The 22,564-nt window shown below is 28.6% G+C and overlaps 3 protein-coding genes across 15 annotated transcripts; 2 read left to right on the top strand and 1 right to left on the bottom strand.

The window, feature by feature from the left end:
- Positions 1 to 124: 124 nt before the first annotated feature.
- LOC122515210 (U-scoloptoxin(05)-Sm1a) lies at positions 125 to 7,379 on the top strand. 2 transcript variants are annotated; one of them, XM_043632467.1, is made up of 4 exons: positions 125 to 1,150; positions 3,462 to 3,617; positions 3,940 to 4,080; positions 6,915 to 7,379. In XM_043632467.1, exons 1-4 carry the CDS (start codon positions 1,084 to 1,086, stop codon positions 7,115 to 7,117), a joined length of 567 nt encoding a protein of 188 aa, XP_043488402.1. In that variant the 5' UTR covers positions 125 to 1,083; the 3' UTR covers positions 7,118 to 7,379. The 2 variants fall into 2 exon arrangements, with proteins under 2 accessions (XP_043488402.1, XP_043488404.1); XM_043632469.1 differs by having other exon boundaries at positions 3,940 to 4,120; positions 6,915 to 7,000.
- Positions 7,380 to 7,868: 489 nt separating this feature from the next.
- LOC122515206 (coronin-2B-like) lies at positions 7,869 to 19,840 on the bottom strand. 12 transcript variants are annotated; one of them, XM_043632451.1, is made up of 10 exons: positions 19,449 to 19,840; positions 17,225 to 17,355; positions 11,619 to 11,816; positions 11,400 to 11,516; positions 10,987 to 11,301; positions 9,320 to 9,544; positions 8,930 to 9,139; positions 8,639 to 8,756; positions 8,314 to 8,540; positions 7,869 to 8,212 (listed from the first exon to the last, which is right to left on the bottom strand). In XM_043632451.1, exons 1-10 carry the CDS (start codon positions 19,519 to 19,521, stop codon positions 8,015 to 8,017), a joined length of 1,812 nt encoding a protein of 603 aa, XP_043488386.1. In that variant the 5' UTR covers positions 19,522 to 19,840; the 3' UTR covers positions 7,869 to 8,014. The 12 variants fall into 12 exon arrangements, with proteins under 12 accessions (XP_043488386.1, XP_043488391.1, XP_043488396.1 ...); XM_043632456.1 differs by having other exon boundaries at positions 19,391 to 19,836; XM_043632461.1 differs by lacking the exon at positions 19,449 to 19,840 and adding an exon at positions 18,690 to 19,384.
- A 334-nt stretch (positions 19,841 to 20,174) lies between these two features.
- On the top strand, positions 20,175 to 22,412 carry LOC122515207 (NEDD8-activating enzyme E1 catalytic subunit). Its single transcript, XM_043632464.1, has 4 exons — positions 20,175 to 20,760; positions 20,876 to 21,236; positions 21,310 to 21,639; positions 21,987 to 22,412. The coding sequence occupies exons 1-4, from the start codon at positions 20,513 to 20,515 to the stop codon at positions 22,350 to 22,352; spliced, it is 1,305 nt and encodes a 434-aa protein (XP_043488399.1). The 5' UTR covers positions 20,175 to 20,512; the 3' UTR covers positions 22,353 to 22,412.
- The last annotated feature ends 152 nt before the right edge of the window (positions 22,413 to 22,564 follow it).

The raw sequence follows: 22,564 nt of genomic DNA, 5'->3' as shown, positions 1-22,564 counted from the left end.
CAGAGGTCTCTTATACTTTTTGATTATAGCGCCTCTAGTAGCTCTTGCCAAAATTAATTTTCTATTTATATATTATCTATTATATGCGCGATATATATATATATACATATATGCATATGCGCAGGTAACTATATATATATATATATATATATGCGCAAGGACGATGATATAAATCAAATAATTAACTAAATTGATTGATGTTATGATTTATTGAAGTGAAAATTTCTTTAAGCGTACCGCTTACGCACTTTTGGCAGGCCAATTAATAAATCCGATTCGTTATATTTTCCGATGTGAAACGCTCACTCGAGTAAACTCGGGGGAGCCGAAGTTTGCCGAGAGAGATAAAATAGACAAACAGCTGTGCGTCGCTGCTGTATCCTGCAGTGTCCTGCAGTGTCCTGCAGTATTTAGTTTCGTCGTTGAATGTTTTGGTTAAATAGTAGCAATGACGTGCATGTATAAATATTTTAATGTTGTTCTTTAAATAATTTAATAAATTGTCCATTAGATTTTTTTAATATGTGAAAGACTGATTTCTCCCCGAATTCCTTTTCTACAAATTAGAAGACTTCAACATGTTTATGACTTATGGACAAGTTATTAATGTTTCTGTGAAAGTTAACATGATAGTCATTTCTTTACTTAGGAATATTAATGATGATTATTGCATTTGTTTACACATCAAACGAAAACAAATCCACAAATCGAGTTTTTTTACATAGATTGATTAATTAAAGAACTATTATAAAAAATGGCTGCATTACTTGGTAAATACTCCACTTTAAAAAACATGATGTTACCATAAATTATTATCAACATTGTGTTAAAGAAATAGTAAAATTACGATAAATTCCAAAAAATCCAATTACATGTATATCGAAAAATCGTTTTTTATTCAACGATAGTTTTTATGCGTCATCAAAGGAGATCGGCAATATTCGGCTAAATTCGGTTTTAGTCGGATAATAAGCCAATAAAATGATTCGTGTATCGTTATAGTTAGTAATACTCGTGAGGCAGCCTGTGAGGATGTCTATGCGTTTTTCAACAGTGTCAAATATAAGATAAAATCGTATTGAAATGGCTATTAAATATATTACGAAGATGTGTACGATACTTGTGATTTCTTTACTTTACATCGGAACAGGTAAGATAAATAGCGCAATGTATATGCATATTCTTCAGAGATTAAAATTTATCGAGATCAAGACAATATATGGGCGAGGCATAAATAACAGATTTCTCCATAGGTTTACGTGGTTGATATTTCTCGAGAAATTTAATTAGTCACTATTATTTTCACTTCAAATATTTCTATGCTAAGGAAATCTTAACAGGTGCACTTATGCATTCAACTTGAAATGTTATGAGAATACAAATTATAGTATCGAAAAATTTTAGTGCATTTAAAAGTTAAAGTTTTACATAATATCAATTATACATTTGTAATTTACATAGATTTTGTTATAGAATTTGTTTTTATTTATCTTCTTTTGAATGTGATATTTATATGTATCATGTTAATCTTATAATTATTTAAAACGATTCGCAAAGAAGTTTTGGCAAATACGAATGTAAGTATACTTGTTTATGTATACATACAGTGCGCGTGCATGTGTGTAAGTATATATGATGGTTCGTAGTTTTTATCCAATAAATACTTAATTTCCAAAGAATTTAAAAAATACTAATAGATATTATGACGTTGCAATTCAGAATATATAAGTATTTAATCATATAGCATGTTAATACAATTATATATATATATATATATCGAGTGTCTCATCGTTTAAAAAAAATAGGATTATTTAACTAATGTAATATCTTGCTTTTAGTTAATCCGTCAGCACTTCCATTATGAGCATTTTGCTCACGCTCGAATTAAAACAACGATAACTTTTTTTTTTTATGGAATGGATAGTTGAAATTTTATCTATTTTCAAAATATAAATTCCCTAAATTTCTCAATCCCATGTAAAGTTTAAACAAAAATGTTTTTTTTCATGCACCTCAGAAATTGTGAGATTTTTTCTCATCATGGGAGTATAGGTGTAAGCATGAAAAATTTACTTTCGTTCGTGCATCTTCGTTGATTTACGATTATTCGACTGAATTCGGTATAATTCGTTACTTTTAAATTTTATTCGTTACAAGTACAATTAATGTACATGTATACAAACAAAAAATGTGATAATAATTTAAAATAATCATTAAAAAATTTTAATAATAAGTTTTTTTTTTGTTTAACTCAAATGCCGTTTATGTAAGTATTTTTTTCCTTTAGAATAACTTGTCTTTATTATAATTTTCACTGACAACATTGTTGACATGTAGATAACCTAAAAGTATATTTACTTTATACTTGAAATGTAATATTTGTTAAAGCAGAAAACTTATTAAAAAGTTATTAAACGCGCGAAATATTTGACGCATGCGCGCAGAGCGTGAGCAAATCTCATCACGAGAGTGCTGATGGGTTCAAATTGTATGAAAAAACTCTAAAGGGAAAAAAGTTGTACTATTGTAGAGGAAAAATATAATGGTTATGTGACGTCCCTCCACTATTATAATATCTTCATTTTATTTTTTCCCTTGCAATATTCAATCTTTCTCAGTACTTTTCCACTATTCGATCTATTCGACCCTTACGACAGTACACGCGCCATCCAAAAGTGCAACCCGTTCCTCCGCTATGCGTTAGAATAAGAAGGGCGGATGAGAATAAGGGATATACTAAACCTATTAGCAGGAACTAAATATCTACGACGGAATAAAACTAAAAACCATAGGCGCCAGAGCGACCTAAAATAAATACTAAATCACATTAATTATTGCAGCTGCATGATAAGGTAAATTCAGTCTCCGCTTATGCGACTTCTTGGAATGCTCGCCGTAATAATTAGGACAGCGGAATGCATATAATAGAATAGGTGCAAGTAAACCCCCATCAGAAATAATGTTGGTCTATATAAGTAGCTCTTCTTCGGCCTCCCCCGCGTCTTTTATCTTTATAATTTACGTTGTACTTGTCGCTCGTCATAATTTTCATCGTCACTATAATTCTTGGTCAAACGTCGTTAGTCGTGTTAATAATTATCAATCGCCTTTCACTAAAATCGTCGATTTTAAGATGAAGTTAGGGATGTATTTAATGAATAAAAAAAAAATAAAAAGAAAAAAACGGAAATTCATGACTCTGGTCTTGTGAAACTAATTTTCTTTTATTTATATCAATTGGAAAGTTTAATAATTCTAAATTAGTTTCTGTGTATACAAATTTGGGAATTTGTGATCTTTTATTAGATTTTATTTGAACTAAAATAATAATATGAAAAAAGAAAAGCGCGTGAAACCCACACAGAAGTGAAGCATCTCAAAGCCCTCAAAATCTTTCACTTTCCGTGTCGCTTGAAAATTTTCGAAAACTATCTTTTATTTATTATTCATTTATTATTTAGTCCACAGTATTCGATGTTACCAATGCACCAGCACGAACAACACACATCCTTTTCAATGCAACGAATATCTCACAAGTGATATTGACGTAGAACCAGAGTCTTGCGACGCCATTTTCGGAGCACAGTACTGCGTGAAACACGTTGGCCGATTTGAGGGTAAAACAAAGGACGACAAATCTTTTTAATTTTCGAATATCGGTGCCTAATGGGTATTAATATATCGCATAGCATGGTGAAGCACTGGTGGAATGTACAAAAACTGGTTATTTCATATTAATAACTAACAATGTGATCATTTTTTTTAACTAATTATTATTTGGGTAGTTTCGTGTTTAAGCTAAATAAATGATAGATAAATAGAGGAGATTGTATCTAGAAGAGTGAAATCTGATGAAAAATTGTCTATTGTTGTTCATTGTCATACGGTGTCAATAACAGCGGTGATCTATGAAAATAACTTAAATCGATCAAATTGTAGCCCTGGAATGTTACCAATGTACATCCGCGGACGAATGGCAATGCTCCGATGGCGAATTAATTGAAAATTCTCTACAACCGATAAACTGCAGTCACGTTTATGAGGCGCATTATTGCGTCAAGACCGTTGGACGATATGGAGGTCTTTATTCGTGGTTTATTCCGTTAAATTATTCGATGTTGTATGTGCATGATCGTTTATTCATTTCTAAATTAAGCATACTATGTGTATATTGATATATTGAACTATAATTTCTGTTTTATTCAAGAATTGAGTTTAATATACAGGGTGTTACCACTAGTTACAACTAGTGGTATAAGCGAACGAGGGGTGAGTCGAAAATGTAGATTCAAATATTTTCATCTAACAATAAGACTTTGTTTTAGAGAAAACTAGATTTGAAAATATGTCAAGTTTTTACTCGACAGATTTTACTATTTTACTCTCGGATATTTCGGAAAACATTTTTGTGCCTCTCAATATGTTGATAAACATTGTCAATATAATGGTACGCTTATCAAACGATGCTTTTAGTTTCCAGGATTGCACGTGTACTCGAATTTATTTTTCTCGAAAAGGTAACCGTGCACGAACAAATTTTATTCTATATTTTCGACTTAATTTTTCAAATAGAATCACTCCTTTTTCGCTTGTACCACCAGTTACGGAACACTCCATATATGAACGATTGATATACAGGGTGTCCCAAAACTCGTTTTACCGAATAGAAAAATTAGAAATATTTTTGGCACGTACTTGGAGTGTCAACATCATAGGCTTATACTTTTTAAGCAATACTATAATCGAAGGTTAATATCTTAAAGTCAAAAACAATATATTGTAATTCTATAAAATTAATATCATCATTTGTCAATATGATTCTTCGTTTTCTTTTTATTTTTTCTTTTTTCTTTTTTTTTTCTTTTGGGGCAACCTGTATATGTATATATCGTTAAGTTATAAAATAAACAATATAAAAATATTAAGTGTAGCAATTAATTTGATGCCTTAATATTAAATTCGTTGCATTTTTTTTCGTCTAATTTTTTTCAAAGGCACCCAATTAATTGCTACTTCTAATAAATAATGCTAAACATTAAATAATTGTCCTAAATTTTAATAATCTACTCTCTCTCTTTCTCGTGTCACGAAATCTTGTTATTGCTTAAAGTTTTTACCTCTTATTCTTATTTCTTTTTACTAATTCTTGAACGCTTGTTTTATTTAAATATACAGGGTGATTCACTAACTCTTGCCACCAAGATAGCTTCGAAAGTATGATAGTAGCAGAAAAATTTATAGAACAAAAGTTGCATGAAAAATTCAGGAGTATAATATGACGTCAGTTTTTTTTTGCTAGATGTAGTCGCTTCCGAGATTGAAGGGTTAAATTTGTTCTTTTAAATGGAATGTTTTTTGTTCTTTTAATTGGTACTTATTTTCTGATAGCGGTTATCATGGCTAATTCAACGATGTGCAACATTAAAGTATTTGAAGGTCAAAAAGGTCAAGTTCTTGCGTCGTGCGTGCGTCAAGGTTGCGTCACCCTGTTCCGACAAAGGACGGAACAGTCGGACATAGTCAGGTTTGATGAATTCCTCCGTATTTAATAAATATTTACTGTATTTAATGTTACACATCGTTGGATTCGCCACAATAGCCGTTATCAGAAAATAAGTACCAATTAAAAGAACAAAAAACATTCCATTTAAAAGAATAAATTTAACCCTTCAATCTCGGAAGCGACTACACCTAGCAAAATAGAACTGACGTCATATTATACTCCCGAATTTTGCATGCAACTTTTATTCTATAAACTTTTCTGCTACTATCATACTTTCGGAGCTATCTTGGTGGCAAGAGTTAGTGAGTCACCTTGTATATGTTACCGTGAAATACCGAAATTGGAGAATGTCAATATTCACATGGTCGTTTGATGTATGTTCGAAATATTAATGTATAAGAATAAACCCAAATATTCGGTCTTTCACCGACCTATTTGGTATGTGTTGACAAGCGTCCATGTGAATCTTGACATTTTCCAATTTCTGTCTTTCACGGTAGCATACATATATATACAGGGTGGTAAAAGAATCCAATATTTTAAGGACTAATAATATTCAACAAGATGTGTAAAAATGGGTCTAATTAACATGATTTGTAAAATCAACCTTTTCAATGTAAACTGACTTTTATTATTTATGAGCATTCAATATCGTAAGCGAGTCTTATGGCAACATATTGAATCTACAAAAAGAAATATATTAGTTCAAGGTTGTCAAGATAAGTTCATTATAAAAATAAGAAAAAAATATTACTAAAATCAACAAAGATTACTTCATAGATGCAAATATAATATATATAAATCATAGATATTCAATATGCTTTCCTTCAATTTGAATGCAATTCTGACATCTATGGATCATAGATTGACTTACACTTTCAAATACTCCTTGAGTTAGTGTATTTCTAATCAAATTCCTCTGTGCGCATTGAATATGTTGCCAAAGACTCGTTTACGATATCGAATGCTCATAAATAATAAAAATGTATTTACATCGAAAGGATTGATTTTAGGATTCATGTTAATTAGACATTTTTTACTCCTTTGGTTATTATAAGCTCTTAAAATATTGGATCCTTTTTTACTACCTTATACATATATATATGTTAAACACTCTGCTTGTATCATTTCGTTTCATATAATATGTTTAATTGTTTGTTGTGCAATCATATTCTTTTATCTATGTGCATGAATACATGGTTAGCAAAGATGTAAAGTATATATAAAAAAAATAATACTAACTTATTATTTATGCGTATATAACTGTGTGTAGGATATATTTTCATGATCGATCACATTCTCATCTAATCATAATTCAACCACTACTTCATAACACTTAATATAAGAAGTTATTATAATTAAAAAAAATATAATTATGTATATATACGCGTATTCATGTATATTCTATCAGGTGGAGTCGGTACAAAAAGATTTTGCTCGACCTCGAACTTGGGAAATTACTGCAACTATGTACAGCAGCCTGGAGATAAACTACAATATCGAACGTGCGTCTTTACCTGTGACAGCGATGGATGCAATTCTGTACCTTCTTTAAGGTCTACAATTAGTGTTTACGTTATATCACTTCTTTTGTTCATCCTATTTTACAGATAAAAAAAACAGCATCGTAAATAGAAACTATCATATTCATATATTATTAAATTTTATGGCAATACATCATCTATACTTTACTTTTTAGTATAATAAGTAAAGTATAATTTACGTATATAAATATTTCAATCATATATTTCATGCATGATAATTTTTCTGTTTCTTTCTTTTATTTTTTTGACAACGTTCTCTTGTGTCGACAAACTTTAAACAAGAGATTAATTTTTAAAGCTTATTTTTAATAAATGTGTAATCTTAAATCAAACATAAAATTATTTTCTTATTATAAATAATTGGTTAAATTTTCTTTGGCATATTATTTTATTATAACGAGCAATACAACAAATATTAAGAACATATTATTATAGAGCATACATGACATGTGTATGTGTATGTGTATTGTATCTACTCTCTTTATGCTATTTATCTATATTATATAGTAGACAAGTAAAAAAGTAGCAAGATTATATGTGTGTATGTGTGTATGCATATTATATTGTTTCTCTTGTTTTTAAATATTTTTTTTAATTTTTATATATAATAATACTACTTTGAACTTCTAATTTTATGTTTGTACATTTTAAGCTTTAAATAACTTTATATACGCATTGAAAATAATTTGTAAGAAAACGGTTGAAATTTGTTAATTTATACTCAATTAGTATAAATTTCTATAATCATGTACTTAAATATCCACATATTTTATATAAACGATACAAAGTTATAAAAAAAAGAACTTATGCATGCAATTTCATTGAATTTTCATAAACATTTAAGATTACTTTGTTCTTAAAGCACGAATATAGCAGACTATTTGGTTTCACAATTTGCATGAAATGTATAAAAAGTTGATATAAAGGATACTGACAAAGTTTTTCGTCTAAGAGGCATTTTCAAGCATTACTGATTTTGTAATTTCCACACTTGTTCTTCTAACTCCTTTACACGAAGTCGACTATTAGCAAGTTGACGACGCATCAATCTTAATTCATCCGCTTGACGTACATATGCCAATCTAAGTTCTGCTTCGTTGTTAGGAGGAACATCAATTGTCTCCATAACTTTATTATTGCTTAGCGATGTTGTTATTATGTTATTCTGTACAAAATAGTTTTACTTGTAATTAGCTTTATCAAATGTGGGTCATAATCTTTAAATATTAATAAGAAAATAGATTATTTGTTATCGTAAATTCTTACTTGTAAATTTACGTTGGCAAATTTCTGTTGTAATTGTTGAAATTTAGTGCTCTGATTGCTGGATGTCTTTTGACTTTTTTCTGTTATATTGTGCAATTCTACTGGTCTGTAGTCGGGAACAGTTTCAGTAGATAAAAATGCAAATTTTTTCTTATTATTTAAATCTGTTGCTGGAGGTATTAATGGTTGCTTGTAAATGCGTGGCTTGTGCGTTGAAATACTGCCACCTATAAGAGTAACAATAAAATAAGAATAATAATTCTATTATCGCACACAGAATCATTTATAAATATCTACTTAAATCTACACTAAAATGATTCCATACCTGTTTTAAGTGATATTAATATTGGTGGATTATTCATACCACTAATCCAATCTCTTGCTGAAAGCGCAGGACAGGTACCTATAGTATCAGGATATAAGTCTTCTTGAAATTGATCGCTCTATAAAATAGAACATTTCCATTTAAACTTGTATACTTAAAATTATGTAAATTTATGTCAAATAACATTTTTTCAAATATATTACTTGTAATTATAGGTTATATCGATAAGCAATATGTAGAAAATATGATATAATGTAATATGTCACACACTGAGTTTATTCTTTTTGTTACCTTTCGAGGTACGATCATGGAAATTGGTTCACACATGCCTCGAGTTGCATGTAATTTATAAAATCTAAAGACCTCACAAATACTTGTATTTATTCCTCTTTTTGGCATTACTCCTAATCCTCTTTGTGGATTACCAGAGATAAATTGACTGAGATAATGCATCCATGGAACTTCATTAACTACCTCATAATACCGAATGTTACCATCACCCTGTCGAGAACAAATGTCAACATTTTTATTTAAAAATATTCACTATAGTAATAATTACTACAGTGAAAATCATACCTGAAAATAAGTAAAAAGAAACTTTTCTTTATTCCAATCTGTATATTTATTAATATTAAAACAATATTATCTTCTTGGATGTATCTATCTTAATACATTTATTACCTTTCCTGCTAAATAGACCATATTCGTATCATTGTCAAAATATGGGAAAATAACACCGCTTGATGAATCTATAGTTTCACGAGTAAGAGGAGCTGTTAAATCATGTTGACACCAAATTGCGTATTGTCTATCTGAATGTCTACTGAATCCAGTAGTTAATAAACGTCCAGATCCACCAAGAAATACCACTTTACTTGCTTTGGTTCCAGCATGACAGATTCCTTCCTGAATTAAACATAGCATGAAAGATCATCTAATATACAGCATGATTTTTAGAACTGAGAAAGGCCACTGCTCTTTATTAATACTGTCATTCCTACCACCGCCTATAGTCGGCATCCAGTCAACTGTGGGGAGTGAGGGGTGTTGATATTAATCAGTCTTGATCAATGATCGATTATAGGGTTATATTCATAAAAAATATTATGCGATTAGAATTAGAAAGTTTTGCAGAAATTGGCTATTGGTATATCTGTTAATTTTATAAATGTATGCACCATACAGTGATACCACGATCGTGGCCAACTCTGCCTGTCACTGAAATTATGCTCGTAGTAAACGCCAGCTGTGTCAGAAATAAATGCTTAAAAGAATAAAGGAAAACATCATATGACATAATAAGCCCTAACTTTCTGTTCTATTATTTTGTATGCACATGAACCAATGCACCTACAAAATGCAATTGCACTATATTCTTTAAAAATTAAACTGTTACTCGGGGCTTTTCTACCAACACTCTATGTGCCGTTTTTTCATCTCCGTAAAAACCCTAAGTTTGTTCTTGATTTTTTTATGAGAGACTACGTTATGCACCCGTATAATACCACCGGTAGTATTATTGTTTTATAAATACGAATTTTTGTATTGCACAATAGAAGACGTGATTTAAGTAATCCATTCACGTATGGCCTGTGTGTAGTCTTTTTTTTAATTTCCATGTCCACTTCATTATTCCGTGATAATTGTACCAAGGTATTTAAATTCTTTAATCGATTCAAATGTCAGATTAGCTACGCTTAGCTCTGATTTATGTTCTATCAGTAATCTACTCATAATCATATACATATTTTGCTTTCTCTTTGCTAATTTCAAGGTCTACCTCTTTTGCTGTGTTAATTAGAGTTTTTGCCTTTTCCGCTAATATTTCTTCCTCATCTGCAACTACATCTACACATATCATCCACAAAGATTAGAGCTTGTATAATTCCATTCATAAATCGCATTACATATTCTCCATAGAAACTGAAAACGTATTTTTCTCAAAACAACATTTTAAAAACCAGACGTACATTTTTCTCAGAAGCTACTCGATCGATTTGGAATTTTGCATACATGTCGAGTATATGTCAGGCTATTATTGGAGGGGCCATTTTTTTAATTGCTTTAATATTAATATTTTTCTGGGTCGTGAGAAGTGAAAATGTTTTCATAAAAATCGAACTTCCCTATTTTGTCTTTTTTTTTTGTTATTTTTGCTTAATAAAGAGCAGTAGCTTGTTCCAATTCCAAGAATCACTCTGTATATTTTGAAATATAATTATATTCGTAATAAAGTAAATAGCTATACGATGTCAAATGATATTGATTTGTAAAAGAGTAAAAGAGAAATTGTATTAAAAATAAAATGAGAATAAACGAATGTTGTATATCAATTTTTATAAACTTACCGAAACTATAATGCCAGATCTAGGTTCGAAGACACGTAGTTTTTTATCTTTACATGTTGTTGCTAATAAACTTCCATCCCGATTTAAAGATAAACTATATATTACATCAGGATGTCTGTCAATAATGTTCACCGCTTCTCCTCTACCGACATCCCAAACAATAACAAGATGATCAAAACCTATGCTAAAAATGATATTTTCAGCTACAGGATGCCAGTCTATGTACGATACTCGACGTTTATGACCTTGTAATTCAATAAGCCATTCCGATAAGTTTCTAGATAGCCCCCCATCTGGTATGTGCCATAATTTAATCTGTAATTATTATTGGACACATTAGAACTTTCTATATAATTTAATTTTAAATTTAATTGTAATAGAGTAAATGTGCGTGTTAAATAATTGAACCATACTGTGCAATCGTCTGAACAAGAAGCGATGATATTATCATTGAATGGATTCCATTTAATATCCAAAACAGGCCCTGTATGTCCAGTAACTCTACTAGCATTGAAATCTAAACGTCCAGTCTAAAATAATATTATAATGACAATTTTATATATATTGGATTTTTTTTTTTTAAATAATTTTATGTAAATAAGTAATTCTCTTTTTTTCATTATGTAACTTACTCTATCGAGAGGTAATACCAGAAAAGCACCACCTCCTGCTACTTCTGTAACAACCGCTAAAAATTTTGGATTGACAGCACAAAATTGCGAGTCATGAGCATTTTTTGTAATCTTGATGTTGTCATAACATTTTTCTCTTTTTGCTGGTATACCATAAACATGACGGAATTTGCTGCTCCGAACACCTCGAAACCATGACTACAATAACAATAATAATTGAGCAAAATATGTTACGTTATTGCCCAATTTTTAATTATTCAAATATACAATGATTTATGATAACGAGTTATTTGAATTATAATAAAAGTGCAATAAATTTATATTATGCATAATTATTACATCAAATAACATACAATCACATGCAATTTTGGAATACTTTATCAGCGTATAACACCACAATGATAATGAACAAAATTTATATGTAATAAACATTTTAATCAGAACTTGTATATAGTCTTACAAAACATCAATGCAGCATTATAAATAATGAAGTAATGTATTTATATGTACTATATATAAAATATTTGTAAAAAAGCAAAAGAAAAATACAAATTTCTATGGTCACAAATAAAGCAGAAAAAATGTATACTATATGATGGTAAAAAAATATTTAATATTTTCAATATATTACTACTATTTACAACACGTTATTACAGTATTTTTCTATGATAGAAATATCTTTACTTTTATTAAATAATAACAAATATTATTCAATCAAAGAAAAATATTTCAAGTAATTGGACATCGATTAATGAAAAAATATATGGGAGATACGAATTTTATAATATTTTCTCTTATAATATATCATTATTATTATATAGAAAGTGAGTTAATAAGAACAATTATCTAAAATACCTCGTTACCTATTAATTGTATCAACAAATGTTTTAATAAATTATTAAGCATTTTAAGGAATGCATCTTATATAAATCTTACAATTGGATTTTTTCTGAGATTTTTAAGTAAAATTCTTTTAATATCATATTGTTTAGGATGTAAAGATGAGTACTAAAATAAAAAATAATTATTTGTGGTTTTTTCTGCCATTGAATTGTATTCATCCGAAGCATCTCTTAAAATGCTAACAATAAGTTAATAAGTTATTATAACAATTTTTGATACAACCAATAGGTAACGAATTATTTGAAATAGTATATAATTCTTATTAACTCATCTTATATACCATATTATTGCATATTGCATTATTATAGAAAGAACATGTAATATACAGGGTATCCCACATAACTGTAGTCACGATTTTTCAAGTACTTGCAATAACCTGACAAAAAGTACTTTAAACAACAGTTTTTGATTGACTATACATTGCAATAAAAAAAAGTTTTTTTTAATATTTTTTAGGGCTACCTTTATTTTTTTAAATAGCACTTAGTATTTTTGACTTTATAGTATTATAGACTATACAGTATTATAGTATATATAATACGAATTCAAGGATATAGTATACTATGGCCTTTGGATGATCTTGAAAGCAAAGAAATGAAAATTTCAACAAAAAATTACTTTGCTTGCCGCCGGTGAAGAAAAGGTACAAGTGCTTTTAAAAACAAAAAATGTGTAATTGATTGTTACTTAAACAAAACACAAACAATACCACAGTGCTGTTTCCAGCCTTTTCGCTTTATACAGTTCGGTTTATACAGGGTACATTGCAGCATACAGATTTGCTGCTTCACGTGCATTCCTTTTACATTCGTCAAGTATTAGCAATATGTCAACCTTTTCACTGTTAGTATATATTTTCTACAAGTTTAATATTAAACTGTGATTTGTTCTCGTGACAAATCGAGATTAAACAAAAGAACTGTATAAACCGAACTGTATAAAGCGAAAAGGCTGGAAACAGCACTGTGGTGTTGTTTGTGTTTTATTTAAGTAACAATAAATTACACACATAAGTAAATTTTTTGTTTTTAAAAGCACTTGTGCCTTTTCTCCGCCGGCGACAAGCAAAGTAATTATTTGTTGAAATTTTCATTTCTTTGCTTTGAATGTCATCCAAAGGCCATAGTTGAATTCGTATTAATATGGGCTATAATACTGTAAAGTCAAAAATACTAAGTACCATTTAAAAAAATAAAGGTAGCCTTAAAAAATATTTAAAAAAAAATTTTGGTTCGAACTTTTTTTTATTGCAATGTGTAGTAAATCAAAAACAGATCAACTTTTGTTTAAAGTATTTTTTTGTCAGGTTATCGCAAGTACTTGAAAAATCATGACTACAGTTATGTGGGACGCCCTATATATAAAATTATGAAAATAACAAAGTAAATTTTCAATAAAAATATTCTCTGTTTTATAATATACAATTTTTGTTATAATAATGATAAAAAGTATCAAGTTTTAAATAAGTTACAATATCTCAGTATTGATATTGTTATATTACAATAATGTATGTTATAAAAACAGATTTAAAAGATACTTTTCTAAGTTTGCATAAGATGGTTAAATTCAATTGATAAATACAAGATGAAATTAAACAAAATAGATGAGAAGAAAAAAGTAATAGTTCCAAATAATATAATACCATTTTTGATTTCATATTAAATAATTATAGTACGTATAAGTTTCGATGAAAAATTTGTCTGATAAAAGTTAAATTATTAATGAGCAAAAATAAATGAAAAAGGAAAAGTGAATGAGAGAAGGATCCATGAGAGGTAATAAAGTACTTACCTCACTCATTTTTGATCATATTTGATGACAAGTCAATATATATCCAAAATAATTGCCAATGGACATATACATAGGTGATCTTCAACAATTACCCTTGGCATAAAGTAGACTGTAGAAATCAACAAATCTGGACCCATGTATAGAAAAATGATAAATGGGACCACATACTCAAATGGCCTCTTAGAAATATTGTACCGCTACCATGGCGAGATCATGCGTTATTTACTAAAGAAAACAATAAAATAAAAGAAAAAATAATAAAAACAACGTTCCATCTAATGGCAAATTAAAAAATACCAAAAAGATCATACATAATTATATAATCTTTATTTATATAATGACTAATGATCTTATTTTTCTTTACAAATATATATGTAGTTATATAGTGTATGTACACATATAGTGAGTTACAGGAGTATTCGTACCTGCTCTCACTATAAATTAAAAATAATTTATATTTGCTTATAATGCAAATATTGCAAAATTCTTTTAGACAGAAACTAATTTAGGATTATTAAACTTTCAAATTAATATTAACTTTATACCAGAAGGACATTTTATTGTTTAAAAAATATAATTTTACTTATTGTTAAATGATAAAAAATAATTAATTTCATAAAAATATTTATACTCACCTAAGATATAATAAAAATACAAGTATTATTTTTTTAAGTAATACTTTTTAAGTAGTACTCCTTTGCATCTTAGAATGTTTTTAAAACGAATGGGTAATTTTGTTATCAATTATGTAAAATTTTACTTCTCTTATAATAATATGCTATTTTATAATAACATTTATACCAATTTCAAAGTTTAATAATTCTAAAATATATTTCTGTGTATAAGAATATTGAAATATTATGTTACAAGAAAATATTAATTATTTTAAATAGACAATAGAGGTATACGAATACTCTTGAGACCCATTGTATGTATACAAGGTGGTAAAAAAAAGGGTCTGATATTTTAAGGACTTATAGTACTTATCAAAAAAAGTAAAAAATGTTTAATTAACATGAGTTCTAAAATCAATCCTTTCGATGTATATAAATTTTCGATGTATATATGTATATATATATATCGTATATGTATATAAATTTTCGATGTATATATGTATATTTCGATGTATAATAAATTTTTATTATTTATGAGCATTCGATATCATAAACGAGTCTTTGGCAACATATTCAATGCGCACAGAGGAATTTGATTAGAAATACACTAACTCAAGGAGTATTTGAAAGTGTAAGTCAATCTATGATCCGTAGATATCAGAATTGCATTCAAATGGAAGGAAGACATATTGAATATCTACAATTTATAGATATATTTGCATCTTCGAAGTAATCTTTGTTGATATTAGTAATATTTTTTTCTTATTTTTATAATGAACTTATCTTGACAACCTTGAACTGATGTATTTCTCTTTGTTGACTTATATTCTGCTAAAAGATTTGCTTACGATATTGAATGCTCATAAATAATAAAAGTTAATTTACATTGAAAATGTTGATTTTCGGACTCATGTTAATTAGACATCTTTTACTTTTTTCGATAAGTCCTTAAAATATCGGACTCTTCTTTTACCAACTAATATAACTCCATGTTTTCTTATTTGACCTATCCGATATTATATATACCAAAATTATTTCAAATATTTTGGTTTAATATATATATTTTATTCGTTAAATACTCTCATGTAAGTGTGTATGTACAGGTTAATCCTGTGACCATGTTACAAATTTGGTTAATGGAGAATATTATTATAAACAACTTTTAGAAAGAAATTAGTATCTGGAAATATTTTATTTGATAATTAAGCACCACGTTGGATCCTGAGGACCAGCCATAGCATTTAAGTTTATGCTATACTGTCATCGTATGCTGATCCTTGTAACTGTGAATTTGAACATTCCATATGTGCAACATTGGTTTTTGTTCAATCAAAGCTTTCAGGAAAAGAATGCAAGCGTAAATAAAGATTTGATAATCGTTCTGACATAATTCAACTTTGCTTTTCGTTAATTTGTTTATAGTTTACATATCACAGATGGCCATCTACATTTGACGGTAAAATGCAGCATTAACAAAATGTCAAGCAAAATAAGCTTAACATGTTAAACAAGTTCAACAATTAATGACAAGACATTGTATCGAGGCTGATAGAAAATAGTTTGAACAATTTTTGCAAAGAGTATTAGACTGGTTAGCATATAGATCACATTATATAATTACCAAACAATATATTCCTAAATACAGTTTCTAATATAAAAGTTATCAACTACAAAATTGCATTATCCTGAAAAATTTGTAACAGTCACAGAATTACACCATATAATTGTTACCAAATTAATTTCTTTTATTCTTTTCCCCGCATGCTTGTCATTTTTGTTAAATCATAAGTAATATATTATCGTAAAAGTTCAATGTGCATTTCAAAACATATATCATGCATAAACAATATGAATACGTAAAGTATTCTAATTTAAGTTATTTTATATGACATACAACAAAGACGCACATGCATTCACAAACAATTGAGCACATATATACAATATGTATTTTATTAAACATTTATTTGAATAAAAAATAAGTAATGCTGACAAGAATATATAATAATGCAAAATAAATATATGTATATCAAAATTGAAGAAATATCATGGCATTGTACATCACAAAATTAATTAAATATTCAGTCAAATTAGAGAATTATTGTAATTATTTCTTCGATGGTAATTATATTATATAATTAATTTCATTCCATTATTAATTAATTTATAAGAGGAAATTTTAATCATTCTTAAGATATACATTTAAATGTTTATTGTTTGTATATATTTGAATGCATCGAGTTCGTGATTACAATCAATGCCATATTTGTAAAATGTAAAATAATACAAATTCATTCTTACTTTTCCGTTTGGCTTATAACAGGCTCTGACGTCTACCATGTTGTTTAATGCACTATCCGTATCTTCTAAATTCAATTTTTCATTCAAAATCTCGTTGGATCGTCTCATTTCCCACTTGGTAATATTATACGCTGAAAAATGAAACACAATTTTCGCTTTAAAATTGTGTAGTTTAGTTATTAAAGTTAAAATTAATAAAAAATCCTATTCATTGCGAAACGAATATATAATGATGTTCACCAATCCTACTCTACATGACATGATATGATTACTAAATGTACAAAATTCAAGTATAGAGATATGAAACTGTATAAATTGTATAACACTAAACGAACAAAAATTGAAAGAAGTCATTTTCATGGAGGAGAACAAAATCTACCAATTCCTTTGAAATAAACTACAATCGATACAAATAAAAAGCTTTTATTTTATTAAAAAGTTGAAACTTTGTATATTTTAAATATGAGATTCATTATGTGTTAATACATTTTACATTCACCTACACACATAAATGAATAAATACATAACTAAATTTATATTCGATTGACACTAAATCTTATTATATATAGCTAATATTTTTTAACGTATATATATATAAAAGGATAATTAATTTAATTCATTTTTAATTCATTCTATGCCTAATTAGATTTAAATTTATATAAAAGTAACTTTTAAAAAAGGATTATTTATATAAAAACAATAAAGACGCTATATACTTGTACTTTATTATATAGATTTATAGAGGGTGTTAGTTCCTAATATTAGATGGCGCGACAATTATCAAACGTTGACTACTCAGTTCGCTCGATCGCGCCACAACGGCTATTTCTTGCACCAAATGTGCCTCAACCATGCTCTAGAAGAAAGTCGAAGAACTAGCCAACGGGACGACAGAAGCGCCTCGTGCGGGAATAAAAGATAAGAATCATGTCAGTCGACAATAGCAGCCGTAATTACCAGTTATCAATTGTTCCACCATTTAGATCCATACATTGTGTATCTGTGTTAAAGTGATTATATCAAAGAATACAGAAGTACATAGAAATTAACAAATTCATCTTATTGTTAGTTACTACCGGGACCACCAATGGGCGATAGTTGATAGAATACTGTATTCTTTGATAGTATTGTACCGTCATCACGTTAATTAAGTATATAATTATTATATATAGTGTATTGTTCATTAACACGTTCGTGGACATGAATGTGCATTCAAATTATTAATTATTAATTATTATACCTGTAAAGGTAATGACTAACTGATTCTTTAATATATGATAATCTGACTGCCCTTATAAAATGTATTTAATCAAATTTTGGACTTTTTTCCTCGCTGAAACTTTTACTGTCCGCGAACGTGTTAATAACTTACAAACGCTGTAGCGCTCTAGTCGCGCACCATGGTGGCGTTCAGGTTAGGTTATGGTGTATTATATTGTATTGTATTTTTTTTTAATTATATTACCACTTCAATTTATATGTTTCTTTCTTGAATTACTCAGTTTTTTGCAACGTTCCTTGCCCAGCCATCACTATTTTTTTCCTTTTTTTCGGCTTTTTCTATGATTTAAGTTTACGTTATTCATTATTGACAAATACACAAATAATACAATGTTGCTGATACTAAAACCAAGAAATAATGAACAACTTTACAAACAAAAATTAAATAGCAACATGACCATTCGTGGAACAATGTTTGTATACCAACAGTCTTCATGCGCCACTAATCGAATGATACAGTAGCGTAAGTCCAATTGTTACGTGATAATGAAATGAGTACAAAATATTGGACTTACGGCGCTATTTCAAAAACTTTTACGATCATTTCATTCATGATGTATGCCTTTACTGATGATGCCTTTTACTTTTTATAAACAAATAACCAAAGTTGAGTTGATAAATATAATAAAGCATTCACAAAACTTTATTTCATAGCAAACTAATTTTTCTGAATTGTAAACTTATACCACTTGTCAACTAAGGGGCTCATATAATAACAGTCTATTTGGAATTAAAAGTAAATGTAGATGTCATCACTTTGTACATTTAATTATAAGTATGGTAAAAAGAAATAGTTGTTATTTGACAATATCCTAAGTGAAATTAACTTTTAGGTTAATGAGGTTAGACTTGCATGTCACAATGTTAGATAGAGCATTAACGTACATTGATATTTGTAAATAGCAACCAGGAACTAAACAACAAAATTTAACAATATATTTACTCTTTTCAATGTTATTGTTTAGAAAATCTTTAAAGGTTACAGCTACTGAGGATGTCATCATGAAAACTGCCATTTATTTCGTAGACCTACTTAGGTATACAACGAATTCAAACACCAAATGTTATCCACTTCGCTTTTAATCGCAGATAGATGTAATATACTGTTCATTTGTAGTCAATTAGCATTTGCATGGAATTTCCTATAGATCCCATTGGCTAAAATAATCCCAATGCATTTTTCTTATTGGAGAAAAGGCTTAAAACTTTAACTTGATGCGTATTAAAGAAACAAAGTAGAATAGACCATCGTTTTTCAAACTATGGTACATGACTAGTATTAGTACATTACTTTATTTTTGGTGATAAAATTTTTACTCAAAATATTTAAATAAAGATTTAAAAAATGTATTTTAATATTGTAACGAGTTTCATTTATGAATATAATTTAATAATATAAATTAAAAAGGTTTTATTCTTTTTGATTATAAACACTTCATTTAGGATGTATTAATTTTTAATCAGGAAATGCTTTATGATGGAACATATATATTTTGATTCTTATTTATGTGATAAAGGGCATTAAAGTCTTGCCTTAAATGTTCCAATAGCTTTTTTTATCTACGATCAACCGTAATTTATAAGTATGCCTTCCGTAAATATAGATATCTTACGATTTACGACAAAATATGTCAGAAAGATCTTACTCCCGAACCTTGAAAGTATTAAAAGCGGAGATAGGTGAAACTAACGTGTTGTTTCTCTTATCTTGTTCCCTCAAAGGACAACTTTCAAAAGGAGACTGTACTTAGTTCTCATACGCAAAAGTTACTAGGCATTCTCAATTGTGATATAACTATAAGAAACCTCTTAGGAATTTAATATATTATTATATTATCAAGAATGTAAACGGTTATTGATATACCTATATATATATATATATATTATATTATGCGAAATATGTGTAACGATAATAAAACAATTTCTTTCATTGGCTTATGATGATACATGATTGATATTTTGGAAGTTGATTAAAAATCATTTTTCTTATATATCTTTTTAATAAAAATGGGTTCTGATTATACACACCGACGATGGAGTAATTTAAGAAAAATTTTGGAAAGATCTGGACCTTTTTGCAGACCTGATTTTGAACCTTCTTCTGAAACATTACAATTTCTTCTGGAAAATTGTAAAATACTTGTAATAGGTGCTGGTGGTCTTGGTTGTGAATTACTCAAAGATCTTGCCCTAATGGGCTTTAGACAAATTCATGTGATCGATATGGATACTATTGAATTATCTAATCTTAATCGGTATACTTTCTACTATTAAATATATAGATCATATAATTGATTATAACATTGCTTTTTAAATTCTTTACTTTTACAAGCTAAAGATTTAGCTTTAATTGCATATTTTAATTTTCAGGCAATTTTTGTTTCGCCACAAAGATATCGGCTTATCAAAAGCTGAAGTAGCTGCTAAATACATCAATTCAAGAATCTCTGGATGCAACGTAGTTCCGCATTGTTGTAAAATACAAATGAAAGATGAAACATTTTATAGACAGTTTCATATTGTCATTTGTGGTTTAGATTCTATTGTTGCAAGAAGATGGATCAATGGTATGCTATTATCGCTTTTAGTTTACGAAGATGGTGAATTAGATCGTTCAAGTATTATACCTATGATCGATGGAGGAACCGAAGGTTTTAAAGGAAATGCAAGAGTTATATTACCTGGATTATCAGCCTGCATAGAGTGTACATTAGATCTATATCCACCACAAGTAACCTCACATAATATTAACATTTAATATCTAAAACTAACAAAATACAAATTCTTCCCTTTTACTTTTATAGATTACATATCCACTGTGCACAATAGCCAATACACCACGTTTACCAGAACACTGTATAGAATATGTTAAAGTAATACAATGGCCGAAAGAAAATCCATTTGAATCTGTAATAGATGGCGATGATCCGCAACATATAAATTGGATATATGAAAAATCTAGCGAACGAGCAGCTCAGTTTAGTATACAAGGTTTAACATATAGACTTGTCCAAGGTGTAGTCAAAAACATTATACCTGCTGTAGCATCTACAAATGCAGCAATTGCTGCAACCTGTGCAACAGAAGCATTTAAGCTTGCTAGCAGTTGTAGCGCATCTTTAAATAATTACATGGTATTTATATTTGATCAGATAAACTTGCATTTTGGTTTATTCATTTCTATTCATTTCTATTCATTTGTACATGCTTAACACGTTAAGCACAGCATCAGTCTCTGGAAATTGACAGTGAACTTTTTGTTCTGGCGTCTTTTTACCATTCTCCATTTGATTATCTTTTGTTTATACTTTATATCTTCTGCAATCATCACTTCGATGAGTGTTATGTTCTGTTTATACTTTCTAACTGAACACCTCGCTGAGCGATCGCCCGAACAAGAAGCAAAGCAAAATTGGTTCCGTGCTCAATATGTTAAGGTAACAAAAAGATATTGCTGATCATAATATTTTTGTTTTATAAGGTTCTTAATGATCTGGATGGAATTTATACGTATACCTATGAAGCAGAGAGAAAACAAGACTGTCTGGCATGCAGTCAGTTAGCAAAGGAAATAGTAATTACAGATTCTACATTCAAATTGAAAGATTTAATAGAATTGTTATGTAATAAACCTGATTTACAAATGAAAAGTCCTGGTCTTACTGCCAATATTGATGGTAAAAATAAAACTTTATACATGCAAACAGTTTCAAGTATCGAAGAAAAAACCCGTGAGAATTTATCTAAAACATTGATAGACCTTGGATTAAAAGATGGTAATGAAATAAATGTTGCTGATGTCACGACACCAAATGCAGTTTTAATACGACTGAAATTTTCATTTTAATTCATAAAATAATATTGACGATTCTCTGCATATAAATATATTCAAAACAACAGGCTTAAATGATATCAGAGAAATAAAATACAAAGCATATATTGTAAAAATAAACGCATCTTCCCATTATTTTTGAAATGCCTTTTTGATATAACCTTTCATTTATTTTTAAACTTTTTAATTAACAAAACTGGCTAATAAGTAATATCAGATTTTTTCGA

The sequence above is a fragment of the Polistes fuscatus genome, unplaced genomic scaffold (genome assembly GCF_010416935.1).
Source record: "Polistes fuscatus isolate 324 unplaced genomic scaffold, CU_Pfus_HIC Scaffold17, whole genome shotgun sequence".
Lineage (NCBI taxonomy): Eukaryota > Metazoa > Arthropoda > Insecta > Hymenoptera > Vespidae > Polistes > Polistes fuscatus.
The sequence above is the reverse complement of the archived record's forward strand: the minus strand, read 5'-3'. Positions and strand labels throughout refer to the sequence as shown.